Below are 19,542 nucleotides of genomic sequence, written 5' to 3' on the forward strand. Positions count from 1 at the left end.
CTTTCTTTCTGCTTTCTTACACCACCACCCCACCTACCATTCCCCACCCTGTGCTGGGGTTGATACTGTTTCTTAATGAATTCACCTTAAAATTACAAGACAAAACAGCATTGTTGTGGGAGACCAATCTCGCACTGACAGAGTTAACTCCCCTGCTGGGCGATGTGGCACCCACGCTGCTAGAGTTGAGTCTTCGTGCCTGGGAGTGACTTCCTACAGCCTCATGGGTATGCCTTTTAGCATCTGTTCCTTTGTAATATAACCCCTTGCCCTGTTTAGGGTAGAATCTTCCATGGAAGTGCCTTGTGTGGGTCCCCTTCTCTTACTGTGCCCTTGGGTGTGGCCTACCTAGATGTCAATCAACCTGTTGACAGTGGACATCATGAAGATAGACTCAGCCTCCCGAAACCTGACCCCTTGCCTCATTTGAATAGCTTCTCCTCAATAAAAGGGGTCAGCAAGTCACCCTTAAGATCAGAGGAGCCTTCACAGCAACCCCAAAGAAAAAGTATTTGTGTCTCTTGTGTGGTTATTTTGCACAGCCCAGTCAGCCCAGTTTTCCTGGAGTGACCCCTGAGCCTTTTAGTCACAAACATGAAACCAGCAATTGGCGTCCAAGGTGGGAACGAAAGGCCTGAGTCTTTAAGCTGCAGGGTCAAAAGCGACAATTTGTAACATACAGCTTATGCTACAATAAAGTTACCTCAAGGATCACTGGCTGAATCACAGTATCAGGCTGCTTTATGCATTCCCAGTGCTGTCATGAGCAAAAACAGGAAGTGAGACCCTCATCTCCAGGCAGAACTAGCAGTGGCTGTATTTTCCAAGCTCAGACTATAGTTGTGGTGGCATTTTCGGACCTCCGTGCCACTGCAAAGGAAATTTCCATATTTCAAAATCCATTTAACTATTGCCGTCAAGGCGCTTTCACCTATCCTTCCACTCTACGTGATTAATCTGCCACATAGTGAAATGCTAAAAGGCAGTATCAAGAGAATCATGGAGGGGCTGGAGTTGTGGTTCAGCGCTAGAGTGCTTGCCTAGCACGTGTGAGGCCCTGGGTTCGATCCTCAGCACCACATGAAAATAAGTAAATAAAATAAATGTATTGTGTACAACTAAAAAATAAATATTTTAAAAAGAGAGAGAGAGAAAACCATGGAATTCTATAAACACACTAGGAGTGATGCATATGCTCAAGTTAAATTATACGCTCTGGGATGATACCCGTGTTTGACAGCACTTGGCTATCTGATGAAGTTTTTAAAAAATGAAATATGTAAAATTTCATTATAACTAGCATAAATAGGTAATCTTTTTTGGTGATAAAGAACACTAACTTGAGCCTGGGTTAAGCAAAATGTCATCCCCTTGTAAAGAGCCCCACTCTTCTCAACAGCAGACCTGTAACGGTTCAATTACTATATTTTGAGGTTCGCCAAAGTAAAATGGGGAGCAGAAAGCGATTTGTGCCTCGACTCTGGCACATTGGAACCTCGGTGTGATTGGCAGGGTGCGCGGGGGCGGGGGGGTGCTTCTATCTGCCCCTTGACCAGCCTCCGTGTGGTTGGCAGGATGCGGGGTGTGGGGACTTAGTCTGCACCTCGGAAGGCCCCCAAGTGATTGACAGGGTGCCCGGCCCTCCAGCGGCACCTCAGGCGGCCTCCGTGTGATTGGCCGGGTGCGGTGTGTCTCCACCTGCACCTGGGCGGCCTCCGTGTGGTTGGCAGTGTGCGGGGCCTCCACCTGCACTTGGGCTAGCGCCCGCGGCGGGGTACATCGGAGGCCCAGAGGCTGGAGGGGTGCAGTCCCAGCCGCCACTCCCTACTGTGGGGGCGCCGCGCATGCGCCCCCCGAGCCCGCGTCGCCATTGCGCAGGTCGCGGTGGGCAGATCGCCAGCGCTTGCTCCGCCTCGGCCGGCGGCGCCCTTCCGCTCCCGGTGCAGGCTGCGGCGTCCGGGCGGCGCGAGGGCCTCAGTCCGCGGAGCCGGTGAGTGCGCCCGGGAGAGGCGGCCTGGGCAGTCCCAGGGCAGGGCCGCCCACCGCTGTGTGCGCCGCGCCCGGGGCGAGGAGCCCGCGCGCTGGTCCCCGAGCCCCAGCGTCTCTTCGCCGACCGCTCCCAGGTTCTCGACGCGGTGGGTTGGCCTTTATCACACAGCGGGTCTGCGATGCTCCCCGCGCAGCCCCGCGGTCTGCAGGGCACGCCACGCGCCGCTTTTCTGCTTGGACTGAGATGACAGCTGATGTCAGTTCCTGAGAAGGAAGGGGAAACTGATGCCGCCGAACGTTGTTTTGCTGGAATCTATTATATTGCATGCTTGAAAATAGTCTGATATAAAGCATAATGAAACTGGATGTCCAAAAACACTCCTTAAATCGTCGGTAAATGTGCTAGTGGAACTAAAGCATTTACTAGACTACATGATGTCACTCTAAAGACTACTTGCTCGTGCACTGCCACTCTGTTACCATGGCCTTAAGTGCCTTGCTGCACAGTTCCCTGTCACTGTAACTACTGTACTGACAGGTCTTCACCTTCTCCCACCATCAGAATGGCATTTATAGGGATGACTCCAAAGGCTGTTCCCCAGCGGGGATGACTGCTCAGGCCCCGAGTTCCGCTAGATGATTTGTACCTTTCCACCTTTGCTCTATACACTAAATATGTTATGTGTGCTTTTAAATCTTAGAAAAGAAAAAAAGCGTGCCAGACCCATGGAAGATAGGAAGCCTGGAAAACTTACAGATTGGAAGAGACTAAGGAAAAATAGCTAAATGCAATTTAGGATCCTATATCAGAGAAAGAGTGTTACTGAAAAATCACAAGATGTGACTAATTTGGGTTAATCGCACCGATGTTCATGTCCTGGTTTTGATAATTGTACCATGGTTATATGAAATATTAACATTCGGTAAGCAGGGTGAATGGCATACAGGAATTAAGCATGTACTTCTTTTGCAACTTTTCTATAATTCTAAAATTAGTGTAAATTTAAATATTTTAATAGAAAAGTAAACACTAGAAACCTTTTATTTACTCATTTATTAAATATTTATTTAGTCCCTACTAACTGCTGGGCCCTGGGCATTGAAAATAGAAAGGTAAAAAATCAGAATGTATTCCTGACTTCATGAAGATGTTTGAAGATGGCTTGCTGAATGGATAATTACAGCGATAAAAACTGCCACTTGAAAAACTGGTAATTGAGGGATCTCACCTGGTCTGTGATATCAGAATCTTTCCTGATTTAATCTGAGACTTGAAAAATGAGTAGATGGCATAAAAACATTTTCAAACTAAACATATGAGGTTTTATCTGGGGTTCACAATGGACATTAAATCTTCCTATCAAGATTTGTAGCAAAAAAAAAAAAAATTTAACTTTGTTGAAGCCAGCATTTTCCAAATTTGATATGCTCTGTTTTTGTGAGTAACAGGCAGTGAGATACTATTTAGCACACTTTAGAAACGTCACCTCAGTAATCTCGGGAGTCCTTTTCTTATATATAAAGGAGAAATCCTGTTCTGCCTAACAGTTATTGGGGTTTTTTGGTATGAGATGCATGGCTTTGAGGTGACTGGGTCTGAAACTTAAGGGTATTTTTATTAAGTTCTCTCTGGCTTTTCTGACAGTGGGATTTTTTCAGAGCTGTGAAATTTGAATCTAGCCCCTAAAGTGTTTTGTGAAATGTTAATCTTAACACCCCCCTATCCCGGGCAGTGAATGGCTACCTTATTTAATAGAGCCATTCTACTAGAATTGCATTTTTCTCTCTTTAAAAAAAAAAAAATGTTTTCTTCATGATTATTAGCAAATGAGTGCATTTCACTCTGTGGCTGTAATGCCTGTTTTTCCCCCCTTAAGGGGAAGAAACTGCTCTTTGTGAAAGAGCAGGACAAGGAAGAGCCAAAGGTAGGACTGAGGCTGAATATCTTAAGAGTCGGATCATCTGTACTTCCCTGCTTTTTGTAATGTGCAAATCGGAAATTCTGAGTGTGCTTTTGATTCTTAAAGATTGCCACACCTAGCTGTGCTCTGTCTTTATGAATGAAGAGTTTGCACTTCTCTTTTCAGACTCCTTACGTCTTAGCTAAGACTTCTGAGTTTCTTCTGTGACTTTGATGGGTGTTGTAGGTGCTTGACCTGCAACTGTATCTCACAAGATCCTACCAAGGGACAGATATGAGTCTCATAGCAAAGTCCCCACATATGGTTGAGTAATAACTATCTTCAGGAGCCTCTGCATCTCAGCTCTGCATGAACAAGGCAAGATCCCAAGGGTGGATGTTGCTAAGAATCAAAAATCATTGGCTCCTGATTCTCAGCCACCTCAGAGTGGCGTTACTCATACGTAATGTCCCTAAAATCACTTTTAAAGACAGGCTAGGATACTGAAACTGCTGGCACTGGTGCATCTCCTGACTGGAGAGGCTATTCCAGAAGAGTCATCACCCAGGAGCTGCAAATAGGTGCAGTAGTAGCTCTGGTGAGAATGGAACACAGATACCTGAAGGAAGGAGAGTACAACCTCCCTTGTGTATTCAGAGGCCTCCTGAGAGCAGAGGAGCAGGTCTCTGTAGTTTGGGCTGAATTTAACCCTTGGGGAGATCAAGATAAGACAGGTCCTCGATGTGTGTTTTCTGCCATCACCTCATCTATTTTACATCCACAGTTAGAATCACTTGGCACTGTCAGAATTTTGAGTGCTGTTGCCTATCGTCAAGGATGCAAATAACAGTAATTGCTGGCAAGGATGTGGGGAAAAGGGTACAGAGGAGAGGAAAAGGGAAGGTACTAGGGAATGAGACTGATCAAGTTATGATATACACATGCACAAATATGACATAATAAACCCCACTAATTTGTATAATTATAATGCATCAGTAAACAAATAAGATTTTTAAAAAACTGCTGCCCAGGCCTCCTGCATACCAGTGGGTTTCTGGATCTGTGAGAACAGGAGCTGGGTACTGGCATCCTGTTAAATGTCTCCAAGTGTGTGGTTGGGGTCAAGAACCACTGAGCTCCCCACCTGCCACACAAGAATGCCAGCCTCCATCCTTTCCCTCCTTCCCAGTGGCTGTATGCCAGAGGAAGGAAGTCCTGTGTCGAGTTCCCCAGGGTCATGGAGGAGCAGGGATACCAGGGTCCAGCTGTTGTTGAGGTCCTCTCTATGAGCTGTCTGCCATCCCAACACAAAGGCCCCAAGGTTTAAATTTAGCCCCAGTATTATATATTAACAGGGTGGTTCTACTCTTTTCCCAGTGATGCCCTCTCTGAAGGCTGTGCTTTCCCAAGAGGGGTGTGGGGAGGAGGAAGTGAACTATGGATCACAGACAGTCAGGTCCCAGGTAAGTCCCATTTCCTCTCCTCTCAAATGCTGTTATAGTTCTCGTTGATCATTCCTTTCTCTGTGGCTGAAACATTCTCTTCTGGGCTGCAGTGGTAGAGCACTTGCCTAGCATGCACGTCCGGAGTCAGTGCCCAGCACCATAAAGTCTTTACCTCTGTTTTGAAATGTACAGTGTTAACTGTATCCATCCCATGGTCTAGTGGAACACCAGAATTCCTTCCTCCCGTTTACTGTGACAGCACTCATGACCCAGTCCTCCCATCTGCCCCTCCCCTCTCCGCCTCTAGTAACCACTGTTCCCTGTGCAGTCAGCTTTTATATGTTGATCAAAAATGAAACAACACTTTAAAAAAATAATGAGGAAGCTGTGTCCTGTTAGGTCTGAGAGGGAAAGATCTCCGAGTCCATTATTAAATTAAAAATAGTGTTTAAAATATGTTACTTTAGAAGTTAAAAAAAAAAAAAACAGGAAATAATCTATATTCACATTTGCTTAAAGAAAAATTCTGGAAAGATACATTGGAAACTAAGAACAGTTCTGATCTATTGGGAAGTAGAAGCTGGCCAAAGAGGGAGAAATCTGAAAAAAGACCCTGCTTTATTATGTATTTTTTATATTTTTGTTACTATGCCATAATAATATATTACCTACCCAAAGATAAAATTCATTAAGGATTTGGAAGAAAGAAGAACTGGCTCACCAGATGTAGGGTTGCCAGTAGAAGGTGTGAAAGGGAGGAAAAGCTAGAAGCAGGGTACTGACCCCAACAGCCACAGTGGAGCTCAGCACACCAGAGGCCCTGAGCCCAAACTCTTAAGACCAAAAAATAAAAATACATAGTGTAGGCCTGGGTCCCTTGTGGACACAGCTTCTGGTGCTGCCTCAGAGAAAGGCTGGCGAGGGAAGCACCCAGAAGGAAAGAAGGCATCTGTGTGGTGTGACGGGAGCACAAGCTCTGGAACAGGCGCTAAGGAGGAATCTGCCAATTTATGTCCTTGGATGAATTGTTTGATTACTTCTAGCCTCAGTAAGTCATTGAATTGAAATATATTTTAGAAAGATGAATCATCAAGACATGAAAATTAAATAAAATCACAGTCATATAGCTAACTTGTGGGAGATGCATTTGTTTGTACCCTAAAGTGGGGAGCATTGCAGGTGGAAGGAGGGATAGATCTCTGTATTAGGAGGGGGTTACCAGTGTCTGGCAAAAGATGGCTTACAAAACATTGGTGCTGGAGGAATTTGGAGGTCGTATTTTAAATCCCTGCCTGAAAGGAGTCAATTTCTTTTACTAACCCCAACTTGGATCCGTGACTTCTACTCCCACTTTGTCTGCCTTTGTTGCTTTTTTTTTTTAAACATACCAAGTATCCTCTCTCCTGTCCAGTTCATAACAATCTATTAAGGATTTACACAATCTATTAAGGATTTCCATCTACAGGATACCTAATTTCAGTTTCAAAATATCTTCAATTCTTTCATTTCTGAAATCAATTTCTCGTATAGTCTTTTGACTGTGTGGATGAGATGAGAATCTTTACCCTGCAACAAATTGCAAATGCTTAAAAGCAAAGAATATGTCATGCATTTTTGTGTTTTGTTTTGTTTTTTTGAGATGAGGTCTTACTGTGTGGTCTGGGCTGTCCTCCAACTCAAAACCTTCCTGCCTCAGCCTTCCAGGTAGCTGCAATCACAGACCTGCAACACCAGCACCCAACTCATGCACATTTTCAGGTCTTAAAAGGTGACAGAAAGACGGGCATTTGTGGTCTGGAAAGGTTCATCCTGCATTGCTCAGTCCAAAGACCCTCAGAAGAATGCTCAGGCATGCTTCTCTTCCCTGTGCTGTTTTCATCCTTCCTCTGAAGGCCTCTGAAGGGCGCTTCTGCCTGAGTGGGGGTGTGCTTGGTGTTTCAGGAATCGCTGACATTCCAGGACGTGGCCGTGAACTTCACTAGAGAGGAGTGGGAGCGGCTGTACCCTGCTCAGAAGAACCTCTATCGGGACGTGATGCTGGAGAACTACAGGAACCTGGTGGCTCTGGGTAAAGGTGGCATCCCCCTAACGCTGGAAACTGAGTTTCCTTTCTCAGTGGCGACAGTCAGCAGAGCCTCTGACTGTCTTTCATTTTCTGTCCCTCTCTGTGAGTGTGAGAGGAGGAGTTCATCTTGATGCCCCTGAAGCCTCCCTTCTCCAAGCCCAGAGCCCCTAGAGATGGACCTGTTTTTGCTCCCAGCATGAACTCCTAAGACATCCTTTTTTCCATGTATAGGGCATCAGCTTTATAAGCCAGAGGTGATCACTCAGTTGGAGCAAGAGGAGCTGCGGTTAACAGAAAGAGATGGCCCCCTGGAAACCCCTCCAGGTGAGAAGTGAGCAGTGGGCATCTTATACCCTAAGGGGAAATCATCACTTCTGAAATGAGTGTTCATTGGGTATACTCCGCTCTCCCCCAGGATTTAAAGAATACTGAGGCCTTTGAAAAAAATTCAGTTCATATTTTATTTCCAAAGTGGAAATGGCTGTTTTTTTTAATTCAACAAAATATATACTTACTATTTAAAAATATGGAATACAAAAGTTATTTTGCAAGTCTTAATTTGAACTCCCATAAGTACCTTAATGCTACAGATCTCCACAAAGCATTTTCACTGCATTTCTTATTCAGATGTCCTCTCAGTATTCTTTAAATCCTTCTTCTCCATATCAAAAATGCTGTATTTTTGCCTACTTTTTCTTTTTCCTTTTTCCTTTTATTATCAACTCTTTAAATTTAGTTAAGCCTTCAGCCTGCATGCCTTTGTGATACAACCCTATTCTACCTGTGCTGCTGAAATGGTTTTCCTGGAGACTATTACTGACTTCTTTCCAATCAAATCCAGTGGCTGAAAAGCCGCCCATGTCCTGCTGGTCTGATTGTGTTGGCCTGCCTTCTTGACACTGCCTGGCTCCTCTAGTCGCTGTTGTGCCTCTGTCCCTCCTTCCTCTCCCGCCTTCTCCTCCTCCTCCTGCTGGTGAAGGCACCAGGTGTTCTGCTTTTCAGTCACCCTGCCATGTTATTTTCCCACTCCTGCATTTCCAGCCCACGTTTCACACACATGCACCTTCCAGATTTTAGATTGCATTTTTGCTTATTAATGTCATGCTGTCACTTAATTGAAGATTTCAAAACCCAGGTCTGTTCACTTTCTCCTCTCCTCTTTGAGCTTCTTAAATATGGGCTTTCTTGACCAGGGAATATTAAGAGCTCCTATTTCGGGAACACACCAGCAGTGTTCTGCCTGCTTGCTTCAGCAAATGCCTGCTGAGGTGGGCATGTTCTTTCTGGTTGCTGGAGCTGGCTCACCCACCACTTCCTGTCTAGTTCACTGATTCTGTGCCCTGACACCTGGTTTCACTGTGTGCACATGGTTTTCTGCCATTCACACTTCTACTTTCTTGAGTTGGCTTTGGCGTGTCTCTAGGTTATGTTAGTAATAAGCTCACCCCCACTTCGGCCCCTCAGTGAGCAGTGGCATATTTTTACAGCCCTTCACACCTCTGAACCTGGGGAGCAGGACACTGAAGGAAGAGATTATAAAAACTCCCTTTGCAGGTAAATTGCCAAGGCAGGACCTACTGAAGAGAGCAGAGCTGATCCTTCCCCAAATTGCATATGCTACACCTGTAGGACCCATGCTGTCCCCTCTTGTGTCCCTACCCACAGGCCTCCAACTAGAAAACTCAATTGCTAACCATAGAACAACTTCCCAACTTCATTATGCAACTACACATGGATGCCTAGGGCTCTCAGGTCCTCTCAAACAGCTGGTTCCTTTTCATGTCCCTCCAGGGGCATGCAGCCTTGCAGTCTCTTCCAGGGAAACCACTTGCTAGTTCTTCCCTGTCCTGTGGGACACAGCCATCTGTCCTCATGAAGGTGTGGTGAAGCCCTTCTGTTGCTCGGGACTGAGAAGATGACCTAGCTGTGTGACCAAATGCTGGCCTGTCCCCTGGATGCTGCATGCCATGCCTCCTTGTTATGGACATTGGCCAGCACCAGTTTATCCAAAATCTCTTCTTAGCCAAGAGGAGACCTGGAAAACAGCCAGGGATTCAGCAACGAGGATGTTGTGATTGAATTAGTGAGAAAAGTGACAGGTGATTGGGAGGAGTCTGTCCATGGTTAGAAAAGACAGCTGTGCTGGTGTTCGTACAGTAGGTAATGAGAAGCGAGGGCAGGACAGGAGAAAATGCAGATTTCCCCAGAATAAGGAGAAGCAGGAATGGTTTCAGCTTATCCATATCACTGATGGGAGGAGTCTGCAGAAGGGTAGGTAAGCATAGATGTGAGCTGGGGCAGGGTTCCAGAAGAGAGTGTACTGATGGGAAGGTGTGGGCAGTGTGTGTGTGTGTGTGCATGTGTATGTGTATGTGTGTAGTAAGTTTGCTGGTGGGAGGCTTGGGGAGCTCCAGTATGGAGACTTCTGTTTTCCTGGCAAATCAGATAGCAAGGTCTTCTGCTGAGCATCAAGGAACTAGAAAAGCAGGTACAAAATGGGAACTCGGGAGAGCTTACTAAGGCTAGTTGAAGCTGGCCAAAGATGGAAAGAGGAATCTCCGCAGCTCTGAAGGCCCAGTGAGATTCTGCCCCATTCGTCTGTCTGTGGCTTTTGGTATGACAGATGTGCTATTTCTCATTGTTAACACCAGGCAGGGTTTGCAGTGCGGAGATGGAGGGCCTAATGATTCAGTGAGACTAAAGTAGGAAAACTGATCAAGAATCAGTGATTTGTCAAAGTCCAGGAAGTGAAAGAGGTCTAAAGAGGACTGAAAACTAGACACACAGAAGAGTCAAAGAAACAGAGGTCTAGATGAGGTCGGAAGCAGGGAGAGGTAGATGAGGCCAAGACCACCGATAGGAAAAGGAGGCACTGAACAGGAGATTCCTTACGGGGGAGGCTGAGGCAGGATCACTAACTCAGTCAGCCAAGCAATTTAGCTGGATCCTGTCTCAAAATAAGGCTTCTCTCCAGAAGGCTAGCATACAATCCAGGGAGAAAGCTCCAGATCCATGTGGGTGCTCTTTCCCAGCATGCACAGGCCTGGGCTCCATGCCCCATACCTCCCAAAAGGGTTGCTAGTGATCTGTATGTTTTCTCTTCCTGTCTCTGCTCTTGGCCTCCCTTTCCTCCCCTGGCCTCCCCTCCCCTGTCCTCTTTTCCCTTCCTTAACTTTCTGGGTGGTTCCATAAAGACAAATATGTAGTCTAGCCCAGGAATCAGAAGCCTGGGCTCTCTCCTCTATTTTTCTCCTTCCCCCAGCCCTCCTGTCTTCTCAGACCCTTTCCTTTCCTCTCTCTACTCCTCTTTCTTCTTCTTAGTTCCCACTAATCACTCCCAATACACCTGCTCCGCTGGGAATGTGAATGCCAGCCAGGAGGGGATGGGAAGGGACACATGCAGTGCAGGGAGATCCACAGAATGGCGGAGGATGCTCCTCCTGGCCGATTAGGAGGAGACTTGGTCAGGAAAGAGTTTTGCGGTGGAGTAAGACTGGAGGGAGCAGGGCCTGAAAAGCTGAGGGATACAGAAGGCAAGTCATGCAGAGAATTGTCAGCTGGAGCAGAGGAAGGATGTGGCCAGATGGTTGCTTGAGACTGAGGGGCAACCAGGGCTGGAGTACTCAGATGCACTATCTGCTAACACAAAGCCCATGAGCTGGATGGTTGTTGCAGAATCTTCTGCGTGAACCTTGGCCTGAGACTAGGAAGGAGAAGCGAGCAGCATTCTCCTCTGCCCATCTCAAGCTGAGCTGGCTTGGGGAAAATAACCACAGTGGTACATACCTGTAGTCCCAGCTACCAGGAGGCTGAGGGAGGAGGGTCACAAGATTAAGGCCAGCCTGGGCAACTTAGCAAGACCCTATCTCAAAATAAAAATTTTTAAAAAGCTGGGATATAGCCCAGTACATGCCTAGCATCTGTGAGGCCCTGGGTTCAATCCCAGCAACAACAACAACAACAACAAAATGAAAACCTAAAACTTAGGGAGAATAGCTTTTTTAAAAATAGGGTATAACCTTTAAAAAGAATGAGGTTGATCTATATTCAGAATATTATTCAGTAAAAAACAAAGATACATAGGCAATATGTAATATTATCATTCTGTTTGGGTTTCAAAATTAGTAAAAATTATGTATAATTACATTCATATACATTAACACACGAGTGTGCATTAGAAAAACTGTCCTCCTTGAGAGCTTATAGAAGATATCTGCACACCAGGGTACGTGTGGGAACTCCCCTGCGTCCTGCAGATAGAAAACAGCCCACTAGATCAAGGGTAGGAAGAGATCTGAGAGATCCCTGAGGAGATTGGAAGAGAAGCTTCTTAGGAGAGAACCCTGCTCTGAGAAGCTTCTTAGGAGAGAACCCTGCTCAGAGGCCCTAGCACTCTTTTGAAGGAAGGGATAGAGGGAGGAGAGTGAGGGGGAGAGTCAAGTTATGGTTATAGAAGCAACCTCCCCCCTCCAGTATTCTCATTGTTGGTGGTATTGCTTTCAGTGACAAGAGTCCCAGTTGGGACAATAATGATACAGCCACCCATGTGGAGGGTGCATTCAGGCAGCTGTGATGTGTGTTCCCTGTGGTCATAAGACCAATACTAAAGTACATGTTTGAGAAAGCCAAAGCATGCTTACCCAGAACATCCAGGGCCCTGGGCTGCTGACTATAATGGGTGGTCAGCCAGAAGTGGGGGTGAGTTTATGCTACCATACTTTCTTGGACAGGGTGTTTCTTATGGGTCAGCCAGTGTAGCCTTGGCTGTGGTCAAGTAGGATTCTTGCCCAAAATAGAACTATATCTGTCTAGGTAATGGAAATGACAGGAGAGAAGGAGAGAGTCCTCTAAGAACTGCCCAAGAGTGGTGAAAGTTCCCCAAACTTAGTCGGCTTTAACCATCTGCCAAGTTTAAAATTGGAGCTATGCAGCCCTTCAAAACCTCACCCCCTAAACTCGTCCTCAAAACACCTCTCCTGCCTCCTGTGACAAGAATTAGCCTGTTAGTCGATAAGGGAGGAGGGAAGCAGTTACTGGGAGACTTCAGCAGAGGCATGGGGAGGCAGGAGAAGGGAGCAGAGCGGGGATCAGTAGGAGGCCAGCAAGAGGGACAGGAAGAGACTTCACCCCACAGGACATGGAATGACTGAATGACACTGACCTGGTGTAGCAGTAGGAGCAGCTATGACCTAAAAATCAGGAGAGCCCCAGGCCTCTGGAGAGATGGGAGGATAGAGTTCAAAGCAGTGGTGGGAAAACAGAATGGAATCTTGTTTTTATCATAATCCACGAGTCGTACTTGATCAAACTATGGTTTTCATGGATATTTATGTGAACAACAAGAAAAAAATCAGGCAAGACAGGCTCCAAAGTGTCAGCTATGATTATTTTACAGGTGGGACTCTTTCCTAATGCATTTCCATATTATTCAGAGGCAAGTATACTTTTGTACGCTTGGTACACTATAGACAACCATTACTTTTACTAGCTTAAACAAAAGATGAAAAATTGGAAGATACTTCCCCAGCAGGCTTCTGGCCTTGCAGTAGGAAAACCCAGGGCCTGGCCTGGGCCTGCCTTCTCCGAGAAGCCACTGTCCTCTCCCCTCTGAGCAGAGCTTCCCCAGTGTCTCTAGCAAGAGACTCCTTTCACCCTGGGTGCTCTTGGAAGACTTGCTGTCATGGCTACACCAGGTTTCAAATCCCTTCTTGCTGCTCCCTGCCCTCCCTCCATCACTTTTCCCGTGTGACATGGCCTTGTTTCATTTGGCAGTTCTTCACACAACAAGTTCTTTTTCAAAGCATAAAGAATATTGGGAAGAATTTATATGTTCTGAATTTCTTTTAGATGCAGAGAACATACCTGAAGTAAAAAAGTCAGCTCTAAACCAGAGTATTTCTGATGAAAACCAAACCCAGGACATGATCATGCAAAGACTAACAAGAGACAGTTTCTGGTACTCCATCTTAGGAGGACTCTGGGATTTTGATTATCACTTAGAGTTGAACCAAGAAAACCAGCAGAGATATTTGGGACCAGTATCTCTCATCCACCAAAAGCTCACACAGGAGAGAAACAGCGAATGTAAGAGATCAGAGGACAATTATGGTCAGAGAAATCCTTCTCTTCAAATACCCCTTTATTATGGCGCACAAGGAAATAGCCTCAGACATGGCTCAGACTTGATCTGCTATCAGGGAAACCCTGTGAGAGAGAACCCCTGTGAATTTAACGAGTGTGGAAGAACCTTCGGTCAACATATTCTTCTTCCTAGTAATGCATGTGCCATGGAGAACCCCAGGGAACATGGAAAGGCCTTTAGCCACAGCTTGCCTCTCGGCCAGCCTCAGCCAATGTTGACGGGAGAGAAGCCCTACAAGTGTGATGACTGTGGGAAGAGATTCAGCCAGAGAATACACCTCATTCAACATCAGAGAATTCACACGGGGGAAAAGCCTTTTACGTGCCATGAGTGTGGGAAAGCCTTCCGCCAGCATTCCTCCTTCACCCAGCATCTGAGGATCCATACTGGAGAGAAACCCTATAAGTGCAATCAGTGCGGCAAGGCCTTCAGCCGCATCACGTCTCTCACCGAGCACCATAGACTTCACACGGGAGAGAAACCCTATCAGTGCAGCTTCTGCGGGAAAACCTTCAGCCAGAGGACACATCTCAACCAGCACGAGAGGACCCATACTGGAGAGCGGCCTTACAAATGTCCTGAGTGTGGGAAAGCCTTCAGCCAGAGCGCACACCTGAACCAGCACAGGAAAACCCACACCCGTGGGAAGGTGCTGGAGTGCAAGTGTGGGCGGGCCCTCCGCCACCATGCATCACTCTGCAGCACGTGATTGTGCTGGGGAATAGAAGCGCAGGAAACTGTCTTCCCGGGCAATGATCCAGTGACGCAAATTATTCACAGTGGATAAAAAGCTTATAAATAAACCTTTAATGCATAAAAACCAAATAAAACGTGCACCTTAAACTGGTAGCCTATTACATTCCGAGGAAGAATAATGGATTATTTTATAAAAACCTTGAGTCATGTTCCAAGTCTAATCTAACATGTTTTAAAGAAATAAGCAGAAGTCTTATAAGCAATAAGCTATCATCATTCACCTCTAAGTTCTATGCTACAAAAACCTGTTAACCAAGGCATGCTATAGTATACATCATCAAACCAAATAAACATGAAAGTAATGTCCCTCAAGATGGCCTTGGTCATTTTGTACCTTCTTTACGGCTCTTGCTATATCTGATCGTAATATTTTTAAAAGGGTATAGGATGTTTAGTTTGACCTAGGAAATATTATTTATGAAAATCATGAGTTTGCTATGCTAATGACATTCTAATTTCTATAATAATAAATATCTAATATTTGGAATTAAAAATATCAACAAAAAGTCTGATGGTTTAATGAATATTGAAATAGGATGTGGCAATGTTCTGTTATTTTTCTATTATTTTGTAATAATAGAATCTTTGCATTGTCTTCTTCAAACAAATTCTGGGGTCACTTTGAGAAGAGTCTTAGAGGACACTGAGAAGCCTGCTTTTCTATCCTGATATCCTACTTTTAAATTCACCATGGGAAAACACAGATTTCCTTTTTCTTTATTTCTGGCTAACATGTATTGATTGCATCATTGGTGGGATTCAGCGTGATATTTCCTTGCATGCACACAGTGTGCCCCAATAAACACAGCTGCACAGTATCCACCCTCCCCACCCAGCACACGCCTCCCCGCCCTCTAACAATTACTGTTCCACATAAGGCCAACTGTTTTGCTTCCACATGACAGGGAACATGTGGTACTTGTCTTTCTGTGCCTGACCTATTTCACTCAGCAGAATGTCCTCCAGTTCCTCCCATTTTGCTGCAAGTGACAGGATTTCATTCTCAATGGCTGAAGAATATTCCAAGGTGTATAAACACCACAATTTCTCTGTCCACTCATCTCTTGATGGGCACCTAAACTGGTTCCATACCTTGGCTGTTGTGAACAGTGCTGCCGTAAGCATGGCATGCAGGTGTCTCTGAGTGTGTTGGTTCATTTCCTTTGGGTATCTTCCCAGAAGTGGGATGGCTAGATCACATAGCACGCCTAGGTTTGGCTTTGAGGGATCTCCATACTCTTCTCAGCAAGGGCTGGACCAATTTACATTTCTGTGAACCCTACAGAAGAGTTAGTTCTTCTCCTCACCCTCACCTGCATTTACTATTTTTTTGGTTTTTGAATAATGGCAAGTCTAACTGGAGGGAGAGGATACTTAGTTTTAGTTCTCATTTGGATTGAGCAGTTTTCATACACTTGTTGGTCATTTGCATTTTTTTCAAGAAGCTTCTATTCAGATCACCTGCCCATATTTTAATTGGATTATCTAGAGATTTCCTTATTGATTCCTCATATATCTGGATGTTGATCCTTTGCCAGATCAACAGTTGGCAGCTATGTCCTCCTGTTCCATAGATGCTCTCTCCACTCTGCTGCTTCCTTTGCTGTGTAGAAGCTTCAGAGTGTGATATAGTCCCATTTGTCATTCTGTTTCTGGGGGGTCTTGTCCAAATAAATTCTTACCTGTAACAACATCTGCATTTTCTTCTAGTAGTTTCAGAGTTAAGGGTCTTACATTAAGATCTTGAATCCATCTCAAGTTGATCTTTGTACAGGTGAGAGATCGGGGTCAAGTCACAATCTTCTGCCTGTGGATAACCAGTTTTCCCACACCATTTTAAAGAGGCTGCCCCTCCTCCACATGTTTCTCTGGCACTTTTGGCAGGAGTCCGTGGGTAGTAGTTGTGTGAGTTCATTTCTAGACACCAGTCCCATGCTGCTTGGTTACTGTGGCTCTGCAGCATGTCCTGAGCTCAGGTATTGTGATGCTCCAGCTCTGTCCTTTTAAACTTAATGTTGCTTTTTATATTGAGATCTTTTTTGCTTCCATATGAATTTTAGGACTATTTTGTCTAGTTCTGTGAAGAATGTCATTGATATTTTGATGGGAATTCCATTGAGTCTGTATATTGTTTGGGGGACTATGGACATTTTAACAATACTGATTATGCCTATCCATGAACATGGAAGGTCTTTCCATCTTCCTGTGTCTTCTTCGGTTTCTTTCTTCAAAGTTATCTATAGTTTTCACTATAGAAGTCTTTCACCTCCTTAGTAAGATTTATTCCTAGATAGTTTATTCTTTTTTGAGGTTACTGTGAATGGGATTGTTTTCCTGATTTCTTTCTGAACAGATTCACTGTTGGTATATAGGAAAGCTGTTGATTTTTGTATGTTGATTTTGTAACCTGCTACTTTGCTGAATTTGTTTATTAGCTCTAGCAGTCTTCTGGTGGAGTATTTTGGATCATCTAAGTAAAGGATCATATCATCTGCAAACAGTGATAATTTGACTTCTTCCTTTCCTATTTTTATCCCTTTTATTTCCTTCTCTTACCTCATTGCTCTGGCTAGACTTTATAGCACTATATTAAATAGGAGTGGTGAGTGAACATCCTTGTTTTGTCCCAGATTTTTAAAGGAAATGCTTTCAGTTTTTCCCCATTTAACTAGAGGTTAGCTTAGGGTTTTTCATACATAGCTTTATGATTTTTAGGTAGGTTTCTTCTATCCCTAGTCTCTTCAGTATTTTTATGATGAATGGGTGTTGAATTTTGTCAAAGGTTTTCTCTGAATCTATCTAGATGACTAAGTGATTTTTGTCTTAATTCTATTTATGTTATGAATTACATTTATTGATTTGCATATATTAAACCATCCTTGCATCTCTGGAATAAAACCAACTTGGTCATGGGTTACAATATTCTTATTATGTTGTTGAACCCAATTTGCTAATATTTTATTAATATTTTTACATGTAAGTTCATCAGGAATATTGGTCTGTAGTTTTCTTACCTCAATGTATTCTTATCTGGTTTTGGTAGGAGTGTGTTACTGGTTTCATAGAATGAATTTGGAAGTGCTCCATTCCTTTCTATTTCATGGAAAAATTTGAGAAGCATTAGCATTAGTTCTTTTTTAATGGTCCAGTAGAATTTGGCTGAGAATCCATCAGATCCTGGGGTTTGCTTTATTGGAAGATGTTTTATTATTGCTTCTATCTAATTGCTAGATTTTTGGTCGTTTGGGTTTTCTATGTCCTTCTGTTTCAGTTTTGGCAGACCATATTTTTCTAGAAATATGTCCATTTCTTCTAGATTTTATAATTTATTGGTGTTTAAGTTTTCAAAATAGCCTGTAAGGATCCACTGGTTTGCTATGATATCTGTGGTGATTTCTCCTTTTTCATCTCTAATTTTAATAATTTGAGTCTCCTCTCTTTTTCTTTTAGTGAGTTTGGCCAAAGGCTTATCAATCTTGTTTATCTTTTCAAAGAACCAACTCTGTTTCATTGATCCTTTGTGTGTATGTATGTTATAGTTGGACACAATACCTATATTTATTTTATTTATTTATTTAATTATATGTGATGCTGAGGATTGAACCCATCACCTCACATGTGCTAGGCAAGCGTTCTACCACTGAGCTACTACCCCAGCCCCAGATCCTTTGTATTTTTTTTTTATTCTCAGTTTCATTAATTTTGGCTCTGATTTTAATTAGTTCCTGTCTTCCACTGGTTTTGAAACTGATTTGTTCTTTTTTAAGGGCTTTGAAAGACATCCTTAGGTTTATTTTGGATCTTTCTGGTTTTCTTTTCTTTTCTTTTTAATTGTAGATGGACACAATACCTTTATTTATTTATTTTATGCAGTGTTGAGGATCGAATTCAGTGACTCACATGTGCTAGGCAAGCACTCTACCACTGAGCTACACCCCCAGCCCTCTGATTTTCTTATATAGGCATTCATAGCTATAAACTTTCCTCTTAAAGCTAATTTCAGAGAGTCCCAGAGGTTCTAGTATGTTGTATCACTATTCTTGTTTAAGTCTAAGAATTTTTAATTTCTCCTTTGATTTCTTTTGTCACCCATTCATCATTCAAAAGAGTATTGTTCAATATCCGTGTGTTTTTATAGTTTTTGTAGAGGGTTCTGTCACATTGAGATATAATCAGATGCAAGGAATTATATCCATTTCTGTATTGCTAAGAGTTGCTTTGTGCCCTATGTAGATGAGAAACTCTTTTTTTTTCAGAGTAGAAATTAGAAGTTTATTAAAGGACAGCAGAAAAGACTTCTCCTGGAGGAAGAAGGGGACCCAAGAGGTGGAATCCAATGAGAAACTCTTGAGCATTTATCCATGACTATCTGAGTAGAAGTGTAGAATGAGGGATTTTGTCTCTTAGGCTAAGATGCTGGGATCACAACTCTGTGATCTTCACTTGGGAGTTTATAAGAAAAGCACATTCTTAGCTGGGCATAGTGGTGCCCACCAGTAATCCCAGTTACTCAGGAGGCCAAGGCAGGAGAATCACAAGTTCAAGGCCAGCCTCAACAACTCAGCAAGGCCCTAAAGTAACTTAGTGAGACCCTGTCTGTTAGCACAAAAGGCCCAGGCTGGAAGCAAACTTCACAGATCAGCTCAGCACAGCTTTTATTCAGGAACGAAGTTATATTCAGGAATGGACTGACACCTCTGATGGAGTCACTTTCATGGTGGAAAATGAGCCACTGACCAAAAGGGGAGTCTGTGCTTATATTGGTTACACTGAAAGGTGACTTGATTAATGAGTGTGTCAGTTTGGGCACTCAGGAATTTGGGGTCTGTTTTACTGGGTGAGATGGGAGGGGGGGTCTGGGGTCTGGGATCAGTGGTCACTCAGTATCTGGGATTTATTTTTTACTGAGCCAGATGGAGGGTCTGGGGTCAGTGGTTGGTATCTGGGAAAGGATTTGTCTAGGGAAGGATCAATGTTTTGGCCTCTTCCCAGAGACTGTCATTTCAGATTCAATGGATATCTCCTCCCCAGGGCCTGTTTTGGTCCCTGGGGAAGAATATATTGGGAAAGGATTAATGTATTGCCTTCTGCCTCATTCCCTCTCCCTGGGCCACACTATTTTGGGGTTTGTCATTTTCCATATCCAACACTGTCTCAAAATAAAACATTAAAAAAGGGCTGGGGAATGTGACTCAGTAGTTAAACACCGCTAGGTTCAACCCCCAACATTGGAAAGAAAGGAAG

General features: G+C 44.1%; 1 protein-coding gene across 1 annotated transcript; it reads left to right on the plus strand.

Moving 5' to 3' along the window:
• Positions 1-594: 594 nt before the first annotated feature.
• Znf713 (zinc finger protein 713) lies at positions 595-14,385 on the plus strand. The gene is made up of 6 exons (XM_048790079.1): positions 595-671; positions 1,648-2,135; positions 5,268-5,353; positions 7,277-7,403; positions 7,632-7,724; positions 13,248-14,385. Exons 1-6 carry the CDS (start codon positions 595-597, stop codon positions 14,249-14,251), a joined length of 1,875 nt encoding a protein of 624 aa, XP_048646036.1. The 3' UTR covers positions 14,252-14,385.
• Positions 14,386-19,542: the final 5,157 nt, after the last annotated feature.

This window comes from Marmota marmota, unplaced genomic scaffold (genome assembly GCF_001458135.2).
Source record: "Marmota marmota marmota unplaced genomic scaffold, marMar, whole genome shotgun sequence".
Taxonomy (NCBI): domain Eukaryota; kingdom Metazoa; phylum Chordata; class Mammalia; order Rodentia; family Sciuridae; genus Marmota; species Marmota marmota.